Consider the following 21562-nt stretch of genomic DNA (forward strand, 5'->3'; position numbering starts at 1 on the left):
GAGCTGCTCCGCGTTGTCTCTCCTCCCTGCACCTCAAAGCGGATATTGGAAGAGCTGGGGAGAGCTCAGAAATGGGCATCCAAAATGATCAAGGGGCTGGAGATAAGTCTGTATCGAAGAAAGGTTGCAAAACATTCCCAGGTGGGAGAAGTAAAGGTTACCTTTGTACAGCTGGCTAGTTTCTACAATGGGACGCGGGTGGCGCTGTGGTCTAAACCACTAAGCCTCTTGGGCTTGCTGAATGGAAAGTCGGTAGTTCGAATCCCTGCAACGGGGTGAGCTCCCATTGCTCTGTCTCAGCTCCTGCCAACCTAGCAGTTTGAAACCACACCAGTACAAGTAGATAAATAGATACCGCTCTGGCGGGAAGGTAAACAGCATTTCCGTGCGATCTGGCTTCCGTCACGGTGTCCTGTTGCACCAGAAGTAGTAGTCATGCTGGCCACATGACCCGGAAAGCTGTCTGTGGACAAATGCTGGTTCCCTCGTCCTGAAGGGAGATGAGTGTTGCAACCCCATAGTCGCCTTTGACTGGACTTAACCGTCCAGGGGTCCTTTATGCTTACCTTTTTTAAAAAAGTTTCTACACGCACACAAACACACCAAGGGTAGAATTTGGTCTTTCAAATTTCAGCAGTGCCCTGTGCAAGGCCAAAATGTGGCACCCCCTGCCTCTTGCCTCCCGTTCTGCATGTGCACTACATCATAGCTCAGTACCCAGTGCGAGGGAACCATTCGCACTGCCCTAAATCCGCCTCTGTCTTCCCTCCAGTCTCTGTCTTTCCTCCAGGCAAGGAGAAGGCATTATCTGAGTTTCAGGAGACATTTCAGCTTAGCCAAAGGAGAATGCAGAGCAGGAGCATAGAATCACAGAATGGTAGAGTTGGAAGGGACCCGAGGGTCATCTAGTCCAACCCCTTGCAATGCAGGAATCTTTCACTCTGCATGGGTCTCGAACCCACAACCCTAAGATTAAGAGTCTTATGCTCTGCCAACTGAGCTATCCCAGCTCATGACCTGGCGGGGTGTGTGGGTGTGTATGATATGGCGAGAGCTCCAATGGCAGAGAGACTTGGAGGACCACATTTGGACCTCACCCCATGAGTGCAATGACTGGGTGATGAGCCAGGGACTTCCTCCTTCCAACCGTGCCTCTGCCCCAAACTTGCCAGGCCACTTCTCCCTGACTCTGCCCCCACAGCTGTAAAACGTGCGTATAATCATGGCCTACCCTATAAGGCTCTGGTGAGAATCTTTGGAACAACGTGTCCTGGGACGCTCTAAAATGCCAAGCGAGTGCCTTGCAGGTAAGTTTTTTAGGCAGAGTGGCCTGGCCTGCAGGCGAGTGCAGCCACAGGTGGTCAATTGTCCCAGCAAGTTGCCTCCCAGGCCAAGCCAACAGGCCGCAGGGAGGGGGCTGCCCGCCGTGCCCTCTGCGGCATGCCAGCAGGGCCAACGTAGCCGCAGGTGCGTGGCGTCATATGCCCCCTATAAATATTCAAACCCTTTTGATTTACCCAGATCAGAGTGACACCCGCTGTAATTGATGGGCTATAAATCTCCACCGGCGACACCCGCTGTGGAGGGCGGACTTATGGTGGGGATTCATCTGCAATGCAGCGTTATGTTCTCGATTGGATTCAATCTGGATATTGGAAGTGGGGTGGGGGGGAGAGGGAGGGAGGGAGGATACAACCCCTCCTATCCACGCCCATCTCTACTTTTCCTGGCAGACACACACTCAGCAAAGGCACGGAACTGCCACACACACAGCTGTTCCCCCCAGCAAACACCCCCTGTGGAACCACAGAGAGAGAGCTCTGAAGAATGCCGTTCTGTAGAGGCAAGGAACCCAGAGGACATCGGGTCCACCCCGCAGCCAAGCCTGAGGGGAGGGACCACCCCACCCGCCCCTTGCAACCGGCCAGACTCCCGAGCAGAGAGCCCCAGCTGCAGGCCAGGTTCTTCAGGTGCTGGGAGGAAGCCAGCTGAACCGCGCGCCCCCGCCCAGTCTGGGTCGAAATTGCCCCCGCCACAAAAAACGAACATCTGGCGCTTCCTCCAACCACATCTGTGAAGGGAAACTCTCCAGTCCCTCCAGAGGCAGGAAAAGGGCTTCTCTCCGCTTTGCAGCGAGAGGAGTCTATAAGTGAGATTCTTTTTTTGGGGGGGTCCCTTTTTTTACCCGTTCTCATTCCCTTGCCCAGGTCCAGGGGCGATGACCCCCGCCCGCTTCACACTCACCAGGGCTTGTCCTCAACCAGCTCTTCTAGAAGGGGGGGTCTCTCTTGACCCCCCCACCCCTCCTGCAAGTAATCAGGGGGTTCCCCTCCCCACTCCCAGGGGTCTCTCCCACTGGAGGGAGGGGCGAGGAGGTGGTCCCCTTCTCTCCCCCCCCCCCGCCAGCTCCCCCTGCCTCCCTCTCCCAGCCCTGGCAGGGATGAGGTAAGACTTTGGAGCTCAGGCACCGCCGGGCTATTTGCATAATAATCATCGAGCGGGTCTCTCTCTCTCTCTCTCTCTCTCTCTCTCTCTCTCTCTCTCTCTCTCTCTCTCTCCCGCACTTCCAGGGGGGAGGGGATGGTCGGGCTGGAGGAGCCCGCAAAGAGGGGCTGAGGCGAAGACACCCCCCTCCTCACCGCCGGCTCCTCCGGCAGGCAGGCAGGCAGGCAGGCGGCAGCTCTGAGCCAGGCGACCCGAGGCTCTGACTACAGGTACTTGGGGAGGGGGGATCGGACCCGGGAGGGGGGAGAGGGAAGAGACGCTCCCCCCGCCCATCTCTGCCTCCCGGCGCAGCCACAGCGCGACCGTCACTGGGCTGCGAGGTCCGGGGCGCACCGGTTCTGCTCCGCGCAACTTGGTTTCTTGTTGGGGGAGGTAAGCTTTCTTTTTGAGGGGGTGGGGGTCTCAAGAAAGGAAGACGTGCCCCCCACCGACCCCCTGCTATCCCGATCCGGAGCCAGAGATCTGCTCCTGCAACTTTCCGGGCTTGCTTTCTTTGCGCCGTGGAGAGCGCAACAGATCCGGACCGGAGAGGAGACCGGACGGGGAGGGGTGGGCAGCGGTGCTCGGGCATGTCCCAAAGTGGGAGGGGGGGTCGGGGTCGGTTCGAGGGACGGGGAGCTGTTGAGCCCCCCAAAAGGCGACCAAGAACAATGGGACCGAGGGGGGGCACACACCACCTTCTTCCTCTACCCCCCTCCCACCGTGAGTGGGCGCACACGCTCATCCCCAAGAAGGGGGCACGTCGGAGGGGGCCCCGCGAATTAAACGCCCCCCGTTTATTCTGGAGGAAGAGGAGCTGGAAAGTTGTCGAGGCTTGGAGGATCGCTCCCTTCCCCGCGCGGACCCGGCACGCCTTCCACCGGCGTGCCCCCACCCCACCCCCAATTCTCATGGCTGGCCGGGCGTCGTGGGGTTCCGCTAGCTCCCCCCCCCCCCGACTCCTCCTTTGGGATCGGCTGCAAATCTGCCTGGGAGGAGGAGAAGGCGAGGAAAAGCCCTGGCAAGCTGGAGGTCCCAGACGCCCCCCCCCTCAAAAAAAACCCCATTGCTTCTGGCGCTGGTCCCGGAAGATTGGGACTCCCTCTCTGATTCTCCCGATGAGGAGCCGCGCAAGAAAGACAAGCAGGGCGGAAAAGCCTTCATAGAAGAGGCGAAAAGAGACGATCGGCTGTGCCCAAACCCCAGAAGGGAGATCTATGTATCGCCCCCCCCAACTTCAAGTTATGGGATGGGGGCGACCCGAGCTGCAGGGAAGTTAGATGTAGCAGGGCTGGTCGGACCTCTCCGCCCGCCGCCTCCTTCCCCTTGTTCCGCGATGGAAAGAGAGAGGGGGCGTCTTTGTAAGCCGGCGAGGTCTTAGAGATGTGGGGAGGGGGCGCGCATCGCCTCCACACACCCCCTTAGATCATCCATAGCGAGACCCATTCCTCGAAAGACAAAAACCCCAACGGATCATCTTCTAGTTGGAAGGGAGGAATGTTTCAAAGGCAAGGGGGGTCCCGATGAACGGGTCCCAATTTCAAGCGCCCCCCGCCCGTCTCCAAAGAGGCGCGCGTCTCTTCCCGCCGGGAGCTGGGGGGGGGGGGCTGCTATTCTCCTTGCAGCCCCAGGCAATGCCTCTCCTTGGAGTCTGTCCCGCTAAAAAGGCTCTTTTTCTCCCGGAGGGGGGTAGTTTTGTCGGGCGCGTAATCTCATGGGCCTTAGCAGGGAGGGGAGTTTGCAGTTTAGGAAGGGTGGGGAGAGTTTGGCGGGGCTGGATCGGGGAGGTGGGCGTGAGATCAGGCTCCTCTCCCCGCTCCCTGCCCCACTATTTCCCTGTGCGGACGGGGAACGATTCCCGACGAGGCTCTTATTGCGCGTTGCGCGCCCGAGGATGCTATAAAATATGGAGGCGCCTCTCTTCCCTCCCGCTAATTAAAACATCTCACTGTATGTGTGTTGCTGTTTTGTTTTTGGTTTTTTGCAGAGCAGCCGCCGCCTCTCCCCGCGGAAAATAAGCGGCTCCACCTGTTCCAGGCGCGTGGATGCCCCCGTCCCGCGAGGGATTCCCTGGACTGAGGTGCTTCCAAATCAGGAACTTCTGTTGCTGCTGCTGCAGCCTGCCTGCCTGGTCGCTTGCCTTAAACGCCCCCTGCTGGAATCTCCTGCCGCAGCGCCATCATGGCCACCCGGTGACCTCTGTGCCCCTGTCCCCAGCCAGCCCTCCAAGCTCTCCTCTGGCCTGCCAGCGGAGACGGTTTTAGGGTAGCGCAACTGTTTCGGCTGCACCGGGCACTGCAACCATGCCGTAGAACGAAGCATGAGAGGCGGGAGTGCTGGCTTTTAGCGTCGCACAGGGCGCCCCTTAACTTTGAGAGCCCAACATCCGCTGCCGCGAAGATGGAGAAGACGTACTCTCTGACGGCGCACTACGACGAGTTCCAGGAGGTGAGGTATGTCAGCAAGTACAGCAGCAGCGGCACCCTGCCCAACGGGTTCAACCTCCAGCTGGGCGCTACGGTGCCCAAGAAGCCTCGCTGCAGCCTTCCCCGCTGGAGCCGGCGCGAGATCTGCCTGCTCTCGGGCCTGGTCTTCGCAGCAGGGCTCTGCATCATCCTCGGCTGCATCCTGGTTCTGAAATACGTGGCCCTCGAATATGACGCCTACTGCCTCAAGGGATGCCAGGAGCGCAAGGCCCTGGTCAAGGTGTCCCGCTTCGTCGCTGGCAACATCGACCACACCATTGACCCCTGCAAGGACTTCTACTCCTTCGCTTGTGGCGGCTGGCTGCGGCGGCATGCCATCCCTGAGGACAAGCTCATCTACGGCATCATCGCCGCCATCGGCGAGCAGAACGAGGAGAAGCTGCGGCGCCTGCTGCTGAGGCCCATCCGAAGGCCCTACCAGGCCTCGGCCGAGCGGAAGGTCAAGGAATTCTTCCGCTCCTGCTTGGACATGGCGGAGATCGACCAGCAGGGTGCCCGGCCCATGCTGGACGTCCTGGAGGACTGCGGCGGCTGGGACATGGCCACCGCCACGGCCAGGCAGGCGCGATGGGACTTCAACGAGCTCCTGTACAAGACGCAGGGAGTCTACAGCACGGCCGTCTTCTTCTCCCTCACGGTCAACTTGGATGACAAGAACTCCTCACGCTACGTTATCCGGGTAAGTCGGACCCCGCTGTTGGTGGGAAATGAGATTGAGTGGGGGCAGACTTGGGTCATCTTTCAGACCTCACCTGGAGTACTGTGTCCAGTTCTGGGCACCACAGTTCAAGAAGGACATTGACAAACTGGAACGTGTCCAGAGGAGGGCAACCAAAATGGTCAAAGGCCTGGAAACGATGCCTTATGAGGAACGGCTAAGGGAGCTGGGCATGTTTAGCCTGGAGAAGAGGAGGTTAAGGGGTGATATGATAGCCATGTTCAAATATATAAAAGGATGTCACATAGAGGAGGGAGAAAGGTTGTTTTCTGCTGCTCCAGAGAAGTGGACACGGAGCAATGGTTCCAAACTACAAGAAAGAAGATTCCACCTAAACATTAGGAAGAACTTCCTGACAGTAAGAGCTGTTCGACAGTGGCATTTGCTGCCAAGGAGTGTGGTGGAGTCTCCTTCTTTGGAGGTCTTTAAGCAGAGGCTTGACAACCATATGTCAGGAGTGCTCTGATGGTGTTTCCTGCTTGGCAGGGGGTTGGACTCGATGGCCCTTGTGGTCTCTTCCAACTCTATGATTCTATGATTCTATGATTCTATGATTCATATCCTGGCCCCCTCAGCCAGGCCAACATTTGGTGCCCCCAAATGGATCTTCTCAATGATGGATCTTCTCAATGTGGCGCCCCCTTGGCTCAGTGGCCTGTGCAGGGGAATGGCCCTAAATTCAACTGAGTTGAGCCTCTTGGTCTAAGCCGGATCATAGAATGATAGAACTGCAGAGTTGGGAGGGACCATGAGTGTCATCTAGTCCAACCTCCTGCAATGCAGGAATCTTTTGCCCAACGTGGGGCTTGAACCCACAACCCTAACATTTAAGAGTCTCATGTTCAACCAACTGAGCTATCCTCACTGAGTGTCATCACACAGGAGGGACCATGGGGTGCTGTTTCATACCAGAATTGGACCGCTGGTCCTTCTGTCTCAGCGTTCTTCCAGGGTGTGCCCGGAGCCATTTACATGTGCGGCTTTGTCAACCCCTAGTGGCTGAATTTTGCTCACTGCCTCTGATCGGATGCATGTGTGGTACATGTTTTCATGTGGGCTTGTTCCTTTTGCAACCTCACATGTGTCCCGTCCCCGCCTTTGTGCGTGCATTACTGGGCACTTTTGTGGTCTTTGCTGCGAGAGGGGCACTTTTGCTGCGCAAGTGTACTTTTGGGATTCATTGCTATTCTTTTATCCGCTTCATAGCCGCGCATTTTCAGTGGAAACATCAGATCGCAGGGAGGAGGGTGGGGAGGGACTCAGGCGCATAATTCAACTATTATTATATGCACTTACAGCCGTATTGCACCTCATCTTCCAAGAGTTAACAAAAGGAAGACGTCCCTTTCATAGTGCTCATTATCTGCTCCCTCTGTCATACATATTCAGCGAGGCTGAAGTCAGACAATCGTTTCTGAGGCAGCCAAAAGTGGCTCATGAGAGGATGTGCTTCCTCTGGCAAGGCACACCCACACACCAATTTCTTCTGTCCCGCTCTCAGCTCTAGACAAATGGGTTTCTGCAGCAATACAGGCACCTGCTAATCCTGTTGAGCATAGGAGAGACTGGGATAAGTTGCTGCAGGAAGATTTCCGTGCTACTTTGTGGAAGGAGTGTACCTTCCTGGCAGGACATCTGCTTGGAGTGCAGAAGGCCCCAGGTTCAATCCCTGGTAGGGTTGGGTTGAAAGTCTTCCGGCCCGAAACCCTGAAAACTTGGACAGCTGCTGCCAGTCATTGTAGATGAACCAGTGGACTGACTCAGTATCATAAGGCAGCTTCCGATGTCTGTACAAAAGAAGGACAACAAAAAGCCTGTCTTCAGCTTAAGGGTTGCCATATTCCTGCTTTGCAAGGGGTTGGACTAGATGACTCTTGGGGTCCCTTCCAACACTATAATTCTATGGTTCTGTACCAGCAATTCCCCAGATTTTGTAGTGTTCAGGTACAGGCAGTTTGTGCCATTTGGCAACCGATGGTTTTTCTAACCGTTAAGAGATACTAAACTGTACACACCTCCTCATGAACCAAGTAAGAGATTAATAGAAGCACATGGATTTGATTTCAGGTGACACTCCCTCCCCCAGACCCTTTATCTTAGAGCACCTCATGTGTGCTATTGTTATCATTCCAATTTATCTCCTGTCCTTCTTCCCAAAGCAGTTCAGGGTAGCAAATGAATGCATTGCAATGATAATGCAAAACTCTTATCTCTCAGCCTTTGTTCCAAAAGCGCGTGGAAAGGGAATCATGCAAGCGACCTTGCAGGGCTGTTGTGAAAACGAAGCAGGCACAGAATCATAGAACTGTAGAGTTGGAAGGGACCACGAGGGTCATCTAGTCCAACCCTCTGAAATGCAGGACTCTTTTGCCTAACATGGGCCTTGAACCCACAACCTCGAGATTAAGAGTCTCATGCTCTACCAACTGAGCAACGCATGCAATGTGTATGGGCTAAAGGTCAGCCATAGAAGTATGTAGGACACTACACACACACACACACACACACACACACACACACACAGTACTTGTGCATATATATATGTAATTTAAATGCCACCTGCTGCTACACAAGCCACTGGGCAATTTGCAGCAGACAAATGGGATTTCAAAAATCCATAAAATAATGCAGTCCTGAAAAACGTTTAATAAATCACAAAAGGGCAGTTCCTAATAGTGGCAGTGGCTACCAGGTCTCTCCTCCTCCTCCAAGTTCCTGCCAAAACAAATGTATCAGAACCAGTCGACTAAAACTTCTTCTTCTTTGACCATCCCTTGTAGCCGAGTAAGATTGTATTCCATAAACACGGTTTTAACAATGAGTCTGTAAGTAACTGTGGAGGCCAATTCTGGATCCAGACGTCCTTCCACAGTGGGGACATAGGTTTCCGGGTGGGAGTTGATCACGGTGAGAGTTTGCCAAGCATGCCTTCCTCTTAGGACATTTCTCCCTTGCCTCCTGAGTTCGAGTGTCTTCAAAGCCCATGACACTTTTGGTAAAGGCTGTTCTCCAATGGGAGCGCTTGCAGGCAAGTGTTTCCCAATTGTTGTTGTTTATACTACATTTTTAAAGATTTGCCTTGAGACAGTCTTTAAACCTCTTTTGTTCACCATCAGCATTACGCTTTCCATTTTTAAGTTCGGAATAGAGTAGTTGCTTTGGAAGACGATCATCATGCATCCGCACAACATGACCAGTCCAACGAAGTTGATGTTGAAGAAGCATTGCTTCAACGCTGGTGATCTTTGCATCTTCCAGGACACTGGCATTAGTTTGCCTGTCTTCCCAAGTGATGTGTAAAAATTTTCGGAGACACCATTGATGGAATCTTTTGAGGAGCTGGAGATGACCTTTATAAGTGGTCCATGTTTCACAAGCATATAGTAAGGTTGGTAGGACAATAGCTTTGTAAACAAGCATTTTGGTTTCCCTGCGTATGTCCCGGTCCTCAAACACTCTGCACTTCAGTCGGGAGAAAGCCGCACTTGCAGAGCTCAGGCGATGCTGGATTTTGGCATCAATGTTGGCCTTTGTGGAAAGATAACTGCCTAGGTAGGAGAAGTGAGGTGGAGTCAGAGGCACCTCAGTTCCGCTTATGAGGAGCCACCACTAAAAAGACCCTTTCCTAGACTCACAGCACCCATGTTCTTCATCCAAGCTATGCACCCCCAAGGCCTCACCTGCTGATCTTGGGGGGAAGGCAGGTCAATAAGAGTCACGGGCCACCAGCACAGAGCTCCCCTGCCATATCAGCATGGTCCTTTCATAGAAGAGAAAACATCAAGATGCATGTGCGGCAATCACGTAAAGCTCTTGGGTTGCAGAGAGTGTGTGTGTTGTGTGATGCATGTCCTGTCCTTCAGACTTGACAGAATTACCTGCATGGGGGTTATAGGGACAGAGGTGAAATTCAGTTCCTATCCCCTTTTGAAGAGAATCCACTTCATCCATACACCACTGAGCTGTAGCACAGCAATCCTTCAAATTCCGCACTTCTCTCCAAATTTTGTCATGCAGTTCTCCAAATAATATGCACAAAGCTATATATATTAGGGGAATGTGTTTTTTTTTTAAAAAAAAATGCATACATTTGCAGAAGTAACATTCAAAAATGCTTTTATATTAAAGAAGACTGCTTGCAAAAAAATTGCATATGTTGGACAAATTGCATAGAAAAAGGCAGTACACTAAAATGCTGGCAGTTTTCTGCGAGGGCTTCAATAAAGTAAAATAAAATGTAAAATCCAGAAATGTGGAGAACTGGACTTTTAAGCTTGGAAAAATGAGAAATGGGTCGAAACCAAAAATGGACCGCCCTGCCTGCCCCTTTTGGGTTAAGGGCAATACAGTATTTGCACTGGAACCATCTGTGTACTGTCTGTGTACTGTACTTTGATCAAAACAGTTACCTCTGTCCATGTTCAAATTAACCTCACAACAATGAACGGTTCACATGAATTCAGGCAACCAGCTCTTTCTCTCCTAAATGTGCAATAACTTTGGTGGAGGGAGCCTGGTGGAACGGAGAGGGGTGCGTCAGAATGGGGGTGGGCACCTCCTGCTCCCAGTTCCATCTCTGAAAGACGAGGTGGACCCTGCATTGACGCCATCTTGCAGTGGGATGAGGTGGGCAAGGTAGGCAAGGCTCTGGTCAAACGTAGTTTGTGGGGTTCACCCCAGGGGTGCTTGTGCAGGAGAAGCTCTGTGTAGGCGAGCCTTATTCATTGACCAGATGGCAAGAGAAACAAGGGCAGGGCAGATGCGGTCCTCTGCATTGCAACTTCCACCAGCAATTGTCCATGCTGAAGGCTAGGAGTTCTCTGGCCAGGCTCCCTCCACGGCCGGAGGCAGAATGTGCCTCTGAATACCAGCTGCCAGGAAACACAGGTGAGGAGAGGACTGCCATGCCCAGGTCTTGCTTGCAGGCAACCTGGGATGTCTGGCTGGCCACTGCAAGAAGCCTTCAACATTTTGGGTGTGTATCAGTTTAGAAAAGAGTCAAGGAAGCAGGGACGCGACAGAGCTGCTTGATAACGATGCTCAGCAAGGAGAAAGTGAAGACAGGGATGGTTTCTCTCTCACAATACTCTAGAACATCCAGAACAGTGAACCTGAACAGTGGTAGATTCAGGACCGGCAAAAGGAAGAACTTCTTTACACAGCGCAAAGTTAAACGATGGAATGCACTTCTGCAAGACACAGGGATGGCAACCACCAACTCGGGTGGCTTTTAACGGGGATTGGAGGGTTATAAGGCCACCAGAGGCTATGAGGCATGATATGAGGTTCTCCCTCCACTCTCAGAGGTAGCACACTGGGAACCGCAAGTGCAATGAGTGGGCTGTTGCATTCTGGTCCTGCTTGCAGGCTTCCCAGGGAGCCTCTTCTTGGCCACTGTGAGGATGCTGGACTAGATAGGACACTGGTCTGATCCAGCAGCCGAGCTCTTTTTTAGGTTCTTATGAGCTGGACTCCAACATCATCATCGTGATGTCAGGTGACGGGCAAGTGGGCGGCCTCATCCAACCCGTCCAATGTGGCCAGCAGGAGGGAAGTGGCTGCAGTCCCCGCACAGCTACTGCCCTGTACAAATGGACGTAAGATTATGCCATTGGCTTTGATTTGCAGCGAAGACAAGTGAGTGGGACAGCCAATATGGACGGAAAACCAGAGGGGGACATTTATTCCGTAGTCTTTCACTCTGGTAAGAAAGAAGTGGTTTTGTGTACGTGCCACTCTTTCCTTGGCCAAAGTTTTCCCAACAATGATTGAAGATCTGGAGGGAATTTGCCATCGTGCTATTATGATTGTTCCATCACTGCAAATATTTCTGCTTACCGAACAGAACCATTTCCCTTCTTCTCCCCATTGCACTGTTCCTGGGGCACAGGAGCCAGCTCCTAAGGGCCATGGTCCCTCCCCCCCCCATAAAATATTTGAGGTGACAGGGGACCCCAAAGTTGATGGGCATTGCCATTTAAATGGTGTGTGTACACACCCTGTCTTGTGATCAATTATGTGGGGCAGAGCTTACCTGCCCCCCATATTTTATTCACATTGGCACCACTCGGGGGGAGGGGTTCTTCCAGCCCTCCAGAGTAGAATGGTGGGAGGGTTCTGTTTTTTTAAAAAGGGCTGTCAATCAATTCAAATGATTATTACAGCATCTTAAGCTCCTGGTAATATTGTGAGGCTATATTGTCAGGATGGGACACGGGTAGCGCTGTAGGCTAAACCACAGAGCCTAGGGCTTGCCGATCAGAAGGTCAGCGGTTCGAATCCCCGCAACGGGGTGAGCTCCCGTTGCTCGGTCCCTGCTCCTGCCCACCTAGCAGTTCGAAAGCATGTCAAAGTGCAAGTAGATAAATAGGTACCACTCCGGCAGGAAGGTAAACGGCGTTTCCATGCGCTGCTCTGGTTTCACCAGAAGCGGCTTAGTCCTGCTGGCCACATGACCTGGAAGCTGTACACCGGCTCCCCTGGCCAATAAAGCAAGATGAGTGCCGCAACCCCAAAGTCGTCCGCGACTGGACCTAATGGTCAGGGGTCCCTTTACCTATATTGTCAGGAAGACAGGATATGCCTGCCCACCCTCCCCCAAAATTTACATTCGCAGCAGTAATCAAGAAATCACCTTACAGTATCTACCACAGGAGAACACTCCAATTTAAGAAAAGGAGGTTTCAGATTTGTAATTAATGCATCACAATCAGTGGCTGGGTCGATGCTTTCCCGTGGCAATTAGCGACGTGTATTTGCAAATGAGGAACCTGACTTTGGGTTACTTTCCAGGCAGAACGGCAAATCTGAGCAAGCCATCAGTTAATTGGGAGGCGAGTTTGCAACACAGAAACTCCTTCTTGCCTTGATTTGACTGCAGCCCAGACTGGCGTCTTTCTGTGCAGATGTGTTTTGCCATTTGCCATTGATGAAATAGTAGTGAGTTAGTGCCGGATTTGTACTAGGCTGTCCACAACACAACATTCCGCTTTAGTAGTTGTTCTGCAGTGCTTCCCCAGTGATGTTGTGTTGTTGTGTCTTGGTTGGGGGGGGCACTCTTGTGCTACAGAGCAATAAGAGCGGACCAACGAAAACACACTCTGCAATGTTTGCGGTGAGAAGGGTCACAGAGTTTCAGCAGGAATTTGTGGGGCATTCAGCGGTTGGAAAGGAAGCAGAGTGTCTGTCCTTGAACATCTGCAGGTGTGAACAGTATTGAGGGTTCAAACCAATTGCATATAACAGGCTTTCTTCCATCCTGGGTGCAAATCATCATGGATGCACAATAAGGAGGACGTCTGAAGAGGCCCAACAGCCCCCTCAATGCAGAAAGAGTTTTTGCACATTTCTTGCACTTTAACTGTAGGGCTTGAATCTGGGAGCTTTCTGCCACCACCTCTTTGATTCCCCTCTCACAGCTTTTGTAGATTTTAAAAAGTTTTTGGAAGATGGGACGTGCCAGTAGAAGTCGATGGATGTTGGAAGATTCAGGGCAGATAAAAGAAAGGAGCTTTTCACACATTGCAGTGTTACACTGTGGAACTCACTGCCACAAGAAGCAGGGACAGGACACTTTTGCAGGAGCAGGAGCACTTTTGGCTCACCACCTGAGCCAAAACAGGAAGGTGATACCCTGCCCCTGCCAAAGCCTCTCTAAACCTGGGTCTTTGGCAAACCAGCCCTGTACTATTTTGCCTGTGTTCTCTTATTGCCTCTCATTTTCCCGACAGGGTGTGTGAGCTTTTAAAAGCTCCGCAACGAGCAAATAATAGGGAGGTGGGTAGGAAATGGGTTGCGGCTAGAAAGCTGCCGACCAGGGCCACGTCGTGAGGATGCGGGAGCGTGCGTCCATCGTTTCTCTTGCCTCTGAAGCTGCCCAAGGAAAAGGCCTCAGAGCCAGAACCAGGAGGAAGGGAGTGCATGTTCAGAAAAGGGAAATAAATAAAATGAACGATTTCAAAGCCTGGCTAACAAAGGCTGCGCTAATCGATAGCTCGGAAAGGCCAAGACCGTAGGCATGACGGCCAGGGACCTCCTCTTCTGCCAGCCCCTCTCCTCCACCCCCCCCCCGCAAGAACCCAGCCGGTTTTCAAGTGCAAAGCTGGTGTGCAATGCAAAGAGCACACATTTAATGCACAGTTTGTTCCATTACCCCGGCAATTTGTTCCCCTGGTGAAGTGCCTGGCATATTTCTTTATTTATTTGTGTGTGTGTGTGTTGACATTTGCCACACGGACAAGGAGACTGCCGTCTGGCCTTCCGGCCCGTTGCCCAAGCACGGCTTAGCGAGGAAAATGAGGGAGCCACAGCCGGCTCTCCCACCAGCCGCCAGCACGAACAACTGCCTGCTCGGGCCCGCGAGGTGCTGCCGGCTGTGCGGCGCCAGGGCCCTCATTTGCATGGCGGAGGCGCTTCTTTTATGCCCAAATTAACGGGGCTTCGGCGGGAGGGGAAACTTCGCCAGGCAATTTCCCTCCCCGTAATTGCAGTGTTTAGCAAAAGCAGCGCACCAGGCAATTTTCCAGACTAGCGGTGGATTCGCGAAGGCAGGAGGAGAGGGAGGGAGCCTCCATGTATGCGTTCAGGAGGACAGCAACAGAAGGACTCTCCTGATGCAGGGGGGCTGTTGCTCAGTGGGTAGAGCACTTGCCTTGCACACAGAAGGTCCCGGGGGGGGGGGATTCAATTCTGGAAGAGCTTGCAAAAAGACTCCTTGGAGAGTTGCTGCCAGCCAGTGTATGCAGTACTGAGGTATAGAATCATAGAACTGTAGATTCTAAAATGTAATCTAACAGCCTGCCTCCACTCCAATGCAGGAATCACAGCTAAAGCATCCCTGACAGATGGTCATCCAATCTCTGCTTAAAAATCTCCAAGGAAGGAGAGTCCATCACCTCCGAAGGTGCCTGTTGAACGGCTCTTGCTGTCTGAAAGTTCTTCCTGATGTTTAGTCTGAAGGCTGTGACCAGGAGACTTGGGTGTGCCTGAGTGTTCTGCTTCCCAGGTGCCCACTGTTAATGGGCAGCCACTTCAAGCGCCACTCCTGCCACCACGCCCTCCCTTCTTAGGGTGCTTCACCTGTACGCCAGGCTTGGGCCGGGCAGCAGCCTTCAAACAAAAGTTTGTCCTCGGTACCATCGGGCCCCTCTGCCTGGGCGCACTTAGAACTTCCCGGGAGGGGATGGCAAGAGGGAGAATTATTCCACACGCTCACCCTGCCTGCCAATCTTCTCATGGAAATGGCTCCCTGCCCAAGGCAGTTAACAGCCGCTGCCACTCAATTAAGGAAATCTTAAGCCAACAAGTTTTAATTGATTGGACTATGGTTACTAGATTTTTTTCAATGAATCCGGGGAGACTTTTTTCTTTCTTTCTTGGAAGCTGAATAGCAACAGGGAGTCAGAAGTGGGGATGGTGAGGCAAAAGACCCTGGGCCCAGCACACATGCATATTGTATAAAGGTGCAACGCCCTTCCTTTGCACCCTGTGAAACATAAATGCGCAGTTTTTTTAAAAACTGGGCAACGGCGTGCCGCCTGCCCATGACTCCCAAGCCTCCCCTGATCTCCTGCCCCCTTCCTCCTTTGTTTTGACAGATCAGGGACGCTCGGAGTCACAGGAAGGCGGCCGTTGCCCAGTTTTAAAAAAACTGTGCAGGGTGCAAAAGAAGGGCTTTGCACCTTGCCTGGCAGAGAAACTGCGTGCCTTGCGCCCCTCCTGGGCAATGGCCGCTCGCCTGCGACTCCTGAGCCTCCCCCGATCTGTCAAAACAAAGGTGGAAGGGGGCAGGAGATCTGTCCCACTAGACATCCCCGGTTCACCTTCCGCAGTGGCGGTGGCAGCAGTGAGCAGCTCCTGAAGCCAGCCAGAGCCAACTGGGCTACAGACTGGCTCCGGGCTGCTGAGGCTGCCGCTGCCACATTTCCCGGGGACAGATTTGCAAATCTGGGGACATTCCGGGGATGGAATTTGTCCGGGGACAGATTTGCAAATCTGGGGACTGTCCCTGGGAATCGGGGACATCTGGTAACCCTAGATTAGACAGCGACATTTGTATGCGACCGTAGCTGTAGTTTTGGAGAGGAATGCTTCCTTTGGTTCCAAATGGGGCAGGCGCAGGTCGCAATGGGTGCTGTTATTTTGGAAGTGGCTTCTCCCGCTGTGTGAGACAGGGCAAGGCAGCTTCTCAGATGGAGCCCACGATTAGCACGTGGGTTACTTACTTATTTATTTTAATTAACCTGATCAATTAACCTGATCAATTAACCTGATCAATCAGGAGTCTTGCTGTTGGAGGCACTGCGCCTGTAAATATACCAGTTGCTGGGAATCGCCACCAACTTTTGCTGCTATAAAAGAGGATTAGATAAATTCATGGACAACAATGATCCATGTTCTGTCTCCGCTGTCAAAGGCATTGGGCCTCTGAGTATGGTTCACTGGGAATCACAAGTGCAGAGAGTCAGTGCTGAGCTCAGGTCCTGCTTTTGGGCTCCACACAGGGCATCTTGTTGGGCACTGAGAGATGCTGTGCTAGATGGGCCGCTGGCCTGATCCTGCAGGCTCTTCTTACATTCTTATGAGTGCACATCTTCTAAGCTGGCCGAAGCTGCTGGTGGCTGTTGTCAGGTTGGTGAAGGTTGTCTTGAACTCAGGAAGTAGCTTGAACTGCTTGCTAAATCAAAGACAACAGAAAAGGTCTGTTCTACCATCACACAAATCCCCTTTCTTGTCATGTCAACCCACTGTTGAGATCCTTCCCTGATCAACAACAACAACAACAACAATTTTATTATTTATACTCCACCCACGGCCACTCTGGGCGGCTTACAGCATATATAAAAAATTGTAAAACATCAGATATTAAAAATTCCCCGATACAGGGCTGCCTTCAAATGTCTTCTAAAAGTAAGGTAGATGTTTATCTCATTGACATCTGACAGGAAGGTGTTCCACAGGGCTGGTGCCACTACCAAGAAGGCCCTCTGCCTGGTTCTCTGTGGTTTCACTTCTCAGACTGAGGTGAGGGAACCACCAGAAGGCCCTCAGAGCTGGACCTCAGTGTCCGTTCTGGACAATGGGAGTTGAGAAACTCCTTCAGGTCTACTGGGCTGAGGCCATTTGGGGCTTTAAAGGTCAGCACCAACACTTTGGATTGTGCTAAGAAACGTACTGGAATCCAGTGTAGGTCTTTCAGGACCAGTGTTATATGGCCTCTGCCTTGTGGGACATCTTAGGAAGAAGAAAAGGATAAGGAGTAACCCTATGCAAATCCAGAGTGGTTGGATGGCATCTTGTACGCCTCCTTCTGGCAACTCCTGCTGCGAAGCTGGTGCCAAATGTCTTGCTCTGCCTTCCTTTTTTAAAAAAAGATATTTATTAAAATTTTCAAAGTATTACAAAATGAAAAAAGAAAAAAGAAAAATACAAAATAAAAGAAAACAATTCCATCTTTCCATCACTTATCTTTCATTTGCTCGTTTCCCGGACCTCCTCACACCTCCCTTTTTTGTATTCCAATTCAATTTATTAGTTCAGCAAATCCTTTCCCTCTTTGTTTATCCTAGTCTTTAATCTTAAAATATTGTAACATTAAATTTTTACCTGTTAATAATCCATTTTTTCATATTCCTTATAGCGTTATAGCTAAAAACCACTTAACTTTTTATCCAACATCATTCTAACATTCATTAATTTTACAATATTTCTGTAGATAGTCTTTAAATTTCTTCCAATCTTCTTCCACCGACTCTTCTCCCTGGTCTCGGATTCTGCCGGTCATTTCTGCCAGTTCCATATAGTCCACCACCTTCATCTGCCACTCTTCCAGGGTGGGTAGATCTTGTGTCTTCCAATACTTTGCAATAAGTATTCTTGCTGCTGTTGTGGCATACATAAAGAAAGTTCTATCCTTCTTTGGCACCAATTGGCCTACGATGCCCAGGAGAAAGGCCTCTGGTTTCTTCAAGAAGGTATATTTAAATACCTTTTTCATTTCATTATATATCATTTCCCAGAAAGCCTTAATCCTTGGGCACGTCCACCAAAGGTGAAAGAATGTACCTTCAGTTTCTTTACATTTCCAACATTTATTATCGGGCAAATGATAGATTTTTGCAAGCTTGACTGGTGTCATGTACCACCTGTATATCATTTTCATAATATTCTCTCTTAAGGCATTACATGCCGTAAACTTCATACCTGTGGTCCATAACTGTTCCCAGTCAGCCATCATAATGTTATGTCCAACATCTTGTGCCCACTTAATCATAGCAGATTTCACCGTTTCATCCTGAGTATTCCATTTCAACAGCAAGTTATACATCCTTGACAAAGTCTTAGTTTTGGGATCTAACAGTTCTGTTTCCAATTTTGATTTTTCCACCTGGAATCCAATTTTCTTGTCCAAATTATATGCCTCCATTATTTGATAATAATGAAGCCAATCTCGCACTTTATTTTTTAGTTTTTCATAACTCTGCAATTTCAGTTTGTCTCCCACTTGTTCCAAGATTTCCCAATATTTCGGCCATTTGACCTCCATATTGAGCTTTTTCTGAGCCTTCGCTTCCATCGGTGACAACCACCTTGGGGGTTTATTTGCAAGCAAGTCCTTATATCTTATCCAGACATTAAACAGTGCTTTCCTGACAATATGGTTTTTAAATGCTTTATGTGCTTTGACCTTATCATACCACAAATATGCATGCCATCCAAATACATTATTAAAACCTTCCAAATCCAAAATGTCTGTGTTTTCAAGAAGTAGCCATTCTTTCAACCAGCAGAACGCTGCTGATTCATAATAAAGTTTAAGGTCTGGCATGGCAAATCCACCTCTTTCCTTTGCATCCGTTAATATTTTAAATTTTATTCTGGGCTTCTTGCCCTGCCAGACGAATCTAGAAATATCTCTCTGCCACTTCTTGAAACAATCCATTTTATCCAAAATTTGCAATGTTTGAAACAAAAATAACATTCTTGGCAATACATTCATCTTTATCGCAGCAATACGGCCTCTGCCTTCCTTTGGACCCCATCAGGGAGGCCAAGAGGCGGGTCCTGTCCTCTGGGCATCCCAGGGCCTCCAGACACACTGGCCAGACTTGCACCCTGGTGAAGTCACTTCAGTGTTGCTAATACAGCAAAAAACAAGACGGGAGGCAGCAATTATGAGTTGCCAGCCTCTGCAGCCACAGCAGGCGTTGTGATTCTTCAGGGGTTTGGCTTCACCTCTGCAGGCACACTCCATTGTCTCTCGAGACAGATAGAGGCCCACAAATTCTCCAGAGGAGTAGCAGCCACCAAGCTGATGTCCTCTGGATATTGTTGGACTACAACTTCCATCATCCCGGACTGCTGGTCATGCTGGATGGGGCTGATGGGAGTTGGAGTCAACTGCAGGGCAACAGGTTCCCCAGTCGCAGAACTGTCCACAACCATCTGTGCACTGCAGCGCTCTGGCACCTCCCAGGTGGGAGGAGGATGGACATGTTTAAAGGATGCACAACATCTTGCCCAGTGGCTTCGGTGGAGCTGTCGCATGTCTGCCCATGGATGTGCAGACATGCCCCAAGTGATGGGAAATGTGTATGTGCAAACGGGGAGAGGCTGTGTCCTGGGACAGCTCTGCGCCTGTGGGGGTTTTTGCCTGGATTGTTTGCATTAACGTGCGGGAGGAGAAGCAGAGGGCCGCCTGCCCCCAAATGGCCATAAATCCAAAGATTTATGGGGCCGGCAAGTGGGGTTGTACTTTGCTTCCGCTCCGCGTCCCTTGAGCACGTGTCAACATGTTATACTGCTCCGTGCCACCCAACCAAGGGGGACCAAAATTGGGTTTACAGGAGAGCTGGATTTCTCTTGGATTTATTGCCCATCTCAGGATTTTTAAAACGTTCCTTAAATCACGGCGCTTATGATAAAAGCCTCTGGAGGAGAGCAGCTCAGTGCGTGTGTGAATGCAGGCGTGCAGGGGGGCATATGTTGGCCAGCCTATAATTTCACCCATTAAGGGATCTTAAGAGAATGAACCACAGAGCTGTCTAGTTGGAAGGGACACCGAGGGTCATCTAGTCCAACCTTCTGACAGATATGGCCATCCAACCTCTGCTTATCAACGTCCGATGAGGGAGAGTCACCACCACCTTCCATTCCACTGTCAAACAGCTCTTAAGCGTTTGGTCTGAATCTCCTTTCTTGGAACGTGAATCTATTGGTTCAGGTTTTACCTACCAGAGCAGGAGAAAGCAAACTTGCTCCGCCCTTAAGATATTTGAAGACGGCTACCATATCACAGGAGGGACGCGGGTGGCGCTGTGGGTTCAACCACAGAGCCTAGGACTTGCCGATCAGAAGATCAGTGGTTTGAATCCCTGCAACAGGGTGAGCTCCCGTTGTTCAGTCCCTGCTCCTGCCAACCTAGCAGTTTGAAAGCACGAAGTGCAAGTAGATAAATAGGTACCGCTCCGGCGGGAAAGTAAACAGCATTTCCGTGCGCTGCTCTGGTTCGCCAGAAGCGGCTTAGTCATGCTGGCCACATGACCCAGAAGCTGTACGCTGGCTCCCTCGGCCAGTAAAGTGAGATGAGTGCCACAACCCCAGAGTCGTCCGTGACTGGACCTAATGGTCAGGGGTCCCTGAGTTGCTGGTCCTGTTCTGCAGGGTGATGCTAAATGACCCCACTCTTTTGGCTGGCCCATTCAATCCAGAATCCTGTTCCCTGCAGAAGCCAACCAGATGTCTCTGGTTAGAGCAGCCAACATCAACCAGGTACCAAAGGCTTTGGTCAGAGTGTTAGATAAGGATGGGGATACCCAAGTTCATATACTCAGACCACTGGGTGTAACTTTCGGTGTCTCCCTCTCTCCTTACCCTTGTTTTGACTTTTCATGTTTGCTGCCCTGAGCAACTTGGGGAGGAAGCGTGAGATATAAATTTAGTAAATGAAAGAATGAAGTAATAAGCTCCTTTGCCTTTAACGGCAGCACAACCCACAGGCATTCAGCAAGGAAGCCGTTCCCTCGCATGGAGATGAGCGCTGGGGAATCTTCTTCATGCCAGGCTTCTGTTAAATGCACAGGAGCTGGAGCAGTTTAAAAAAGCTGGCAATCCAGGAAATACGTAGGTCTGGGCTTTGCAAGAGGTTGAAGCAAATAACTCCAGCTTTAAACAGATTAGGCTTTGCTTGCGTCTCTGTTGCATTGTCCCTATGAGGTGTCACGCGCTGACAGACGGACACGGACAAACACTGCCTCTGTCAAGACACCTTTTTCCAAATCTCTCCTCCAAAGGCTTTTGAGTGAGCTTCCTGGCTGTCTGGATCCGAGCGCCTCTGCAGTCACACAGCCAGCGAGATCCATCATCGTTGCTGTTAGATGATGGTTTCTCAGCTTTGCTTGAAACAGCATAATAGCCTTATGTCAAGATTAATTGACTCCAATTCACAGGACAGGAAAAAGGAGAGTCCTTTGTTAGAGACGGTAATGGACAGACACACGGCTTCGCTGTGTTTCATGGGTTTCTTTTACTGGGCAGGGCATTGAATTGCTTAAGCTGGGAGATGTGACCAACTATTGCAGCCTGACAGTGTGGCATGAGTGTTAAGAGACTGAGCTGTAAATCGGAAGGTGCCTGCTTTGAATTCTGCCTCTGGCATGGACTCCCAAGGCAGCCTTAGAGTAGACTTTCATTCTCCCCTCCCTAAGATACTCACCTACCTTATAGGGATGGCGTAAGGATTTCAGCATGATGATGTATGCAAAAAAAACCAAAAAACTATTGATACATGCAAGGCTGTGCTGATTGGGGCTGATGGGGGCTCTAGTCCAAAAGAGCTGGTGAGCTTCTCCAGGTTGGAGAATCACAGAATTCCCGA

General features: G+C 51.1%; 1 protein-coding gene across 3 annotated transcripts in view; it reads left to right on the forward strand.

Annotated features, from left to right (window-relative positions):
* Positions 1–2547: 2547 nt before the first annotated feature.
* The window catches only part of ECEL1 (endothelin converting enzyme like 1), a 54894-nt gene continuing 35879 nt past the window's right edge, over positions 2548–21562 (forward strand). Inside the window, exons 1-2 of one of the 3 annotated variants that reach the window (XM_053390827.1) lie at positions 2548–2714; positions 4472–5649. In XM_053390827.1, coding sequence (XP_053246802.1) covers positions 4885–5649 — 765 coding nt within the window. In that variant the 5' untranslated portion in view covers positions 2548–2714; positions 4472–4884. Of the gene's footprint in view, positions 2715–2799; positions 2878–4471; positions 5650–21562 lie in introns of those variants that run through there. The other 2 variants (XM_053390824.1, XM_053390825.1) reach the window with 2 other exon arrangements.

This window comes from Podarcis raffonei, chromosome 5, assembly GCF_027172205.1.
Source record: "Podarcis raffonei isolate rPodRaf1 chromosome 5, rPodRaf1.pri, whole genome shotgun sequence".
NCBI classification, from domain to species: domain Eukaryota; kingdom Metazoa; phylum Chordata; class Lepidosauria; order Squamata; family Lacertidae; genus Podarcis; species Podarcis raffonei.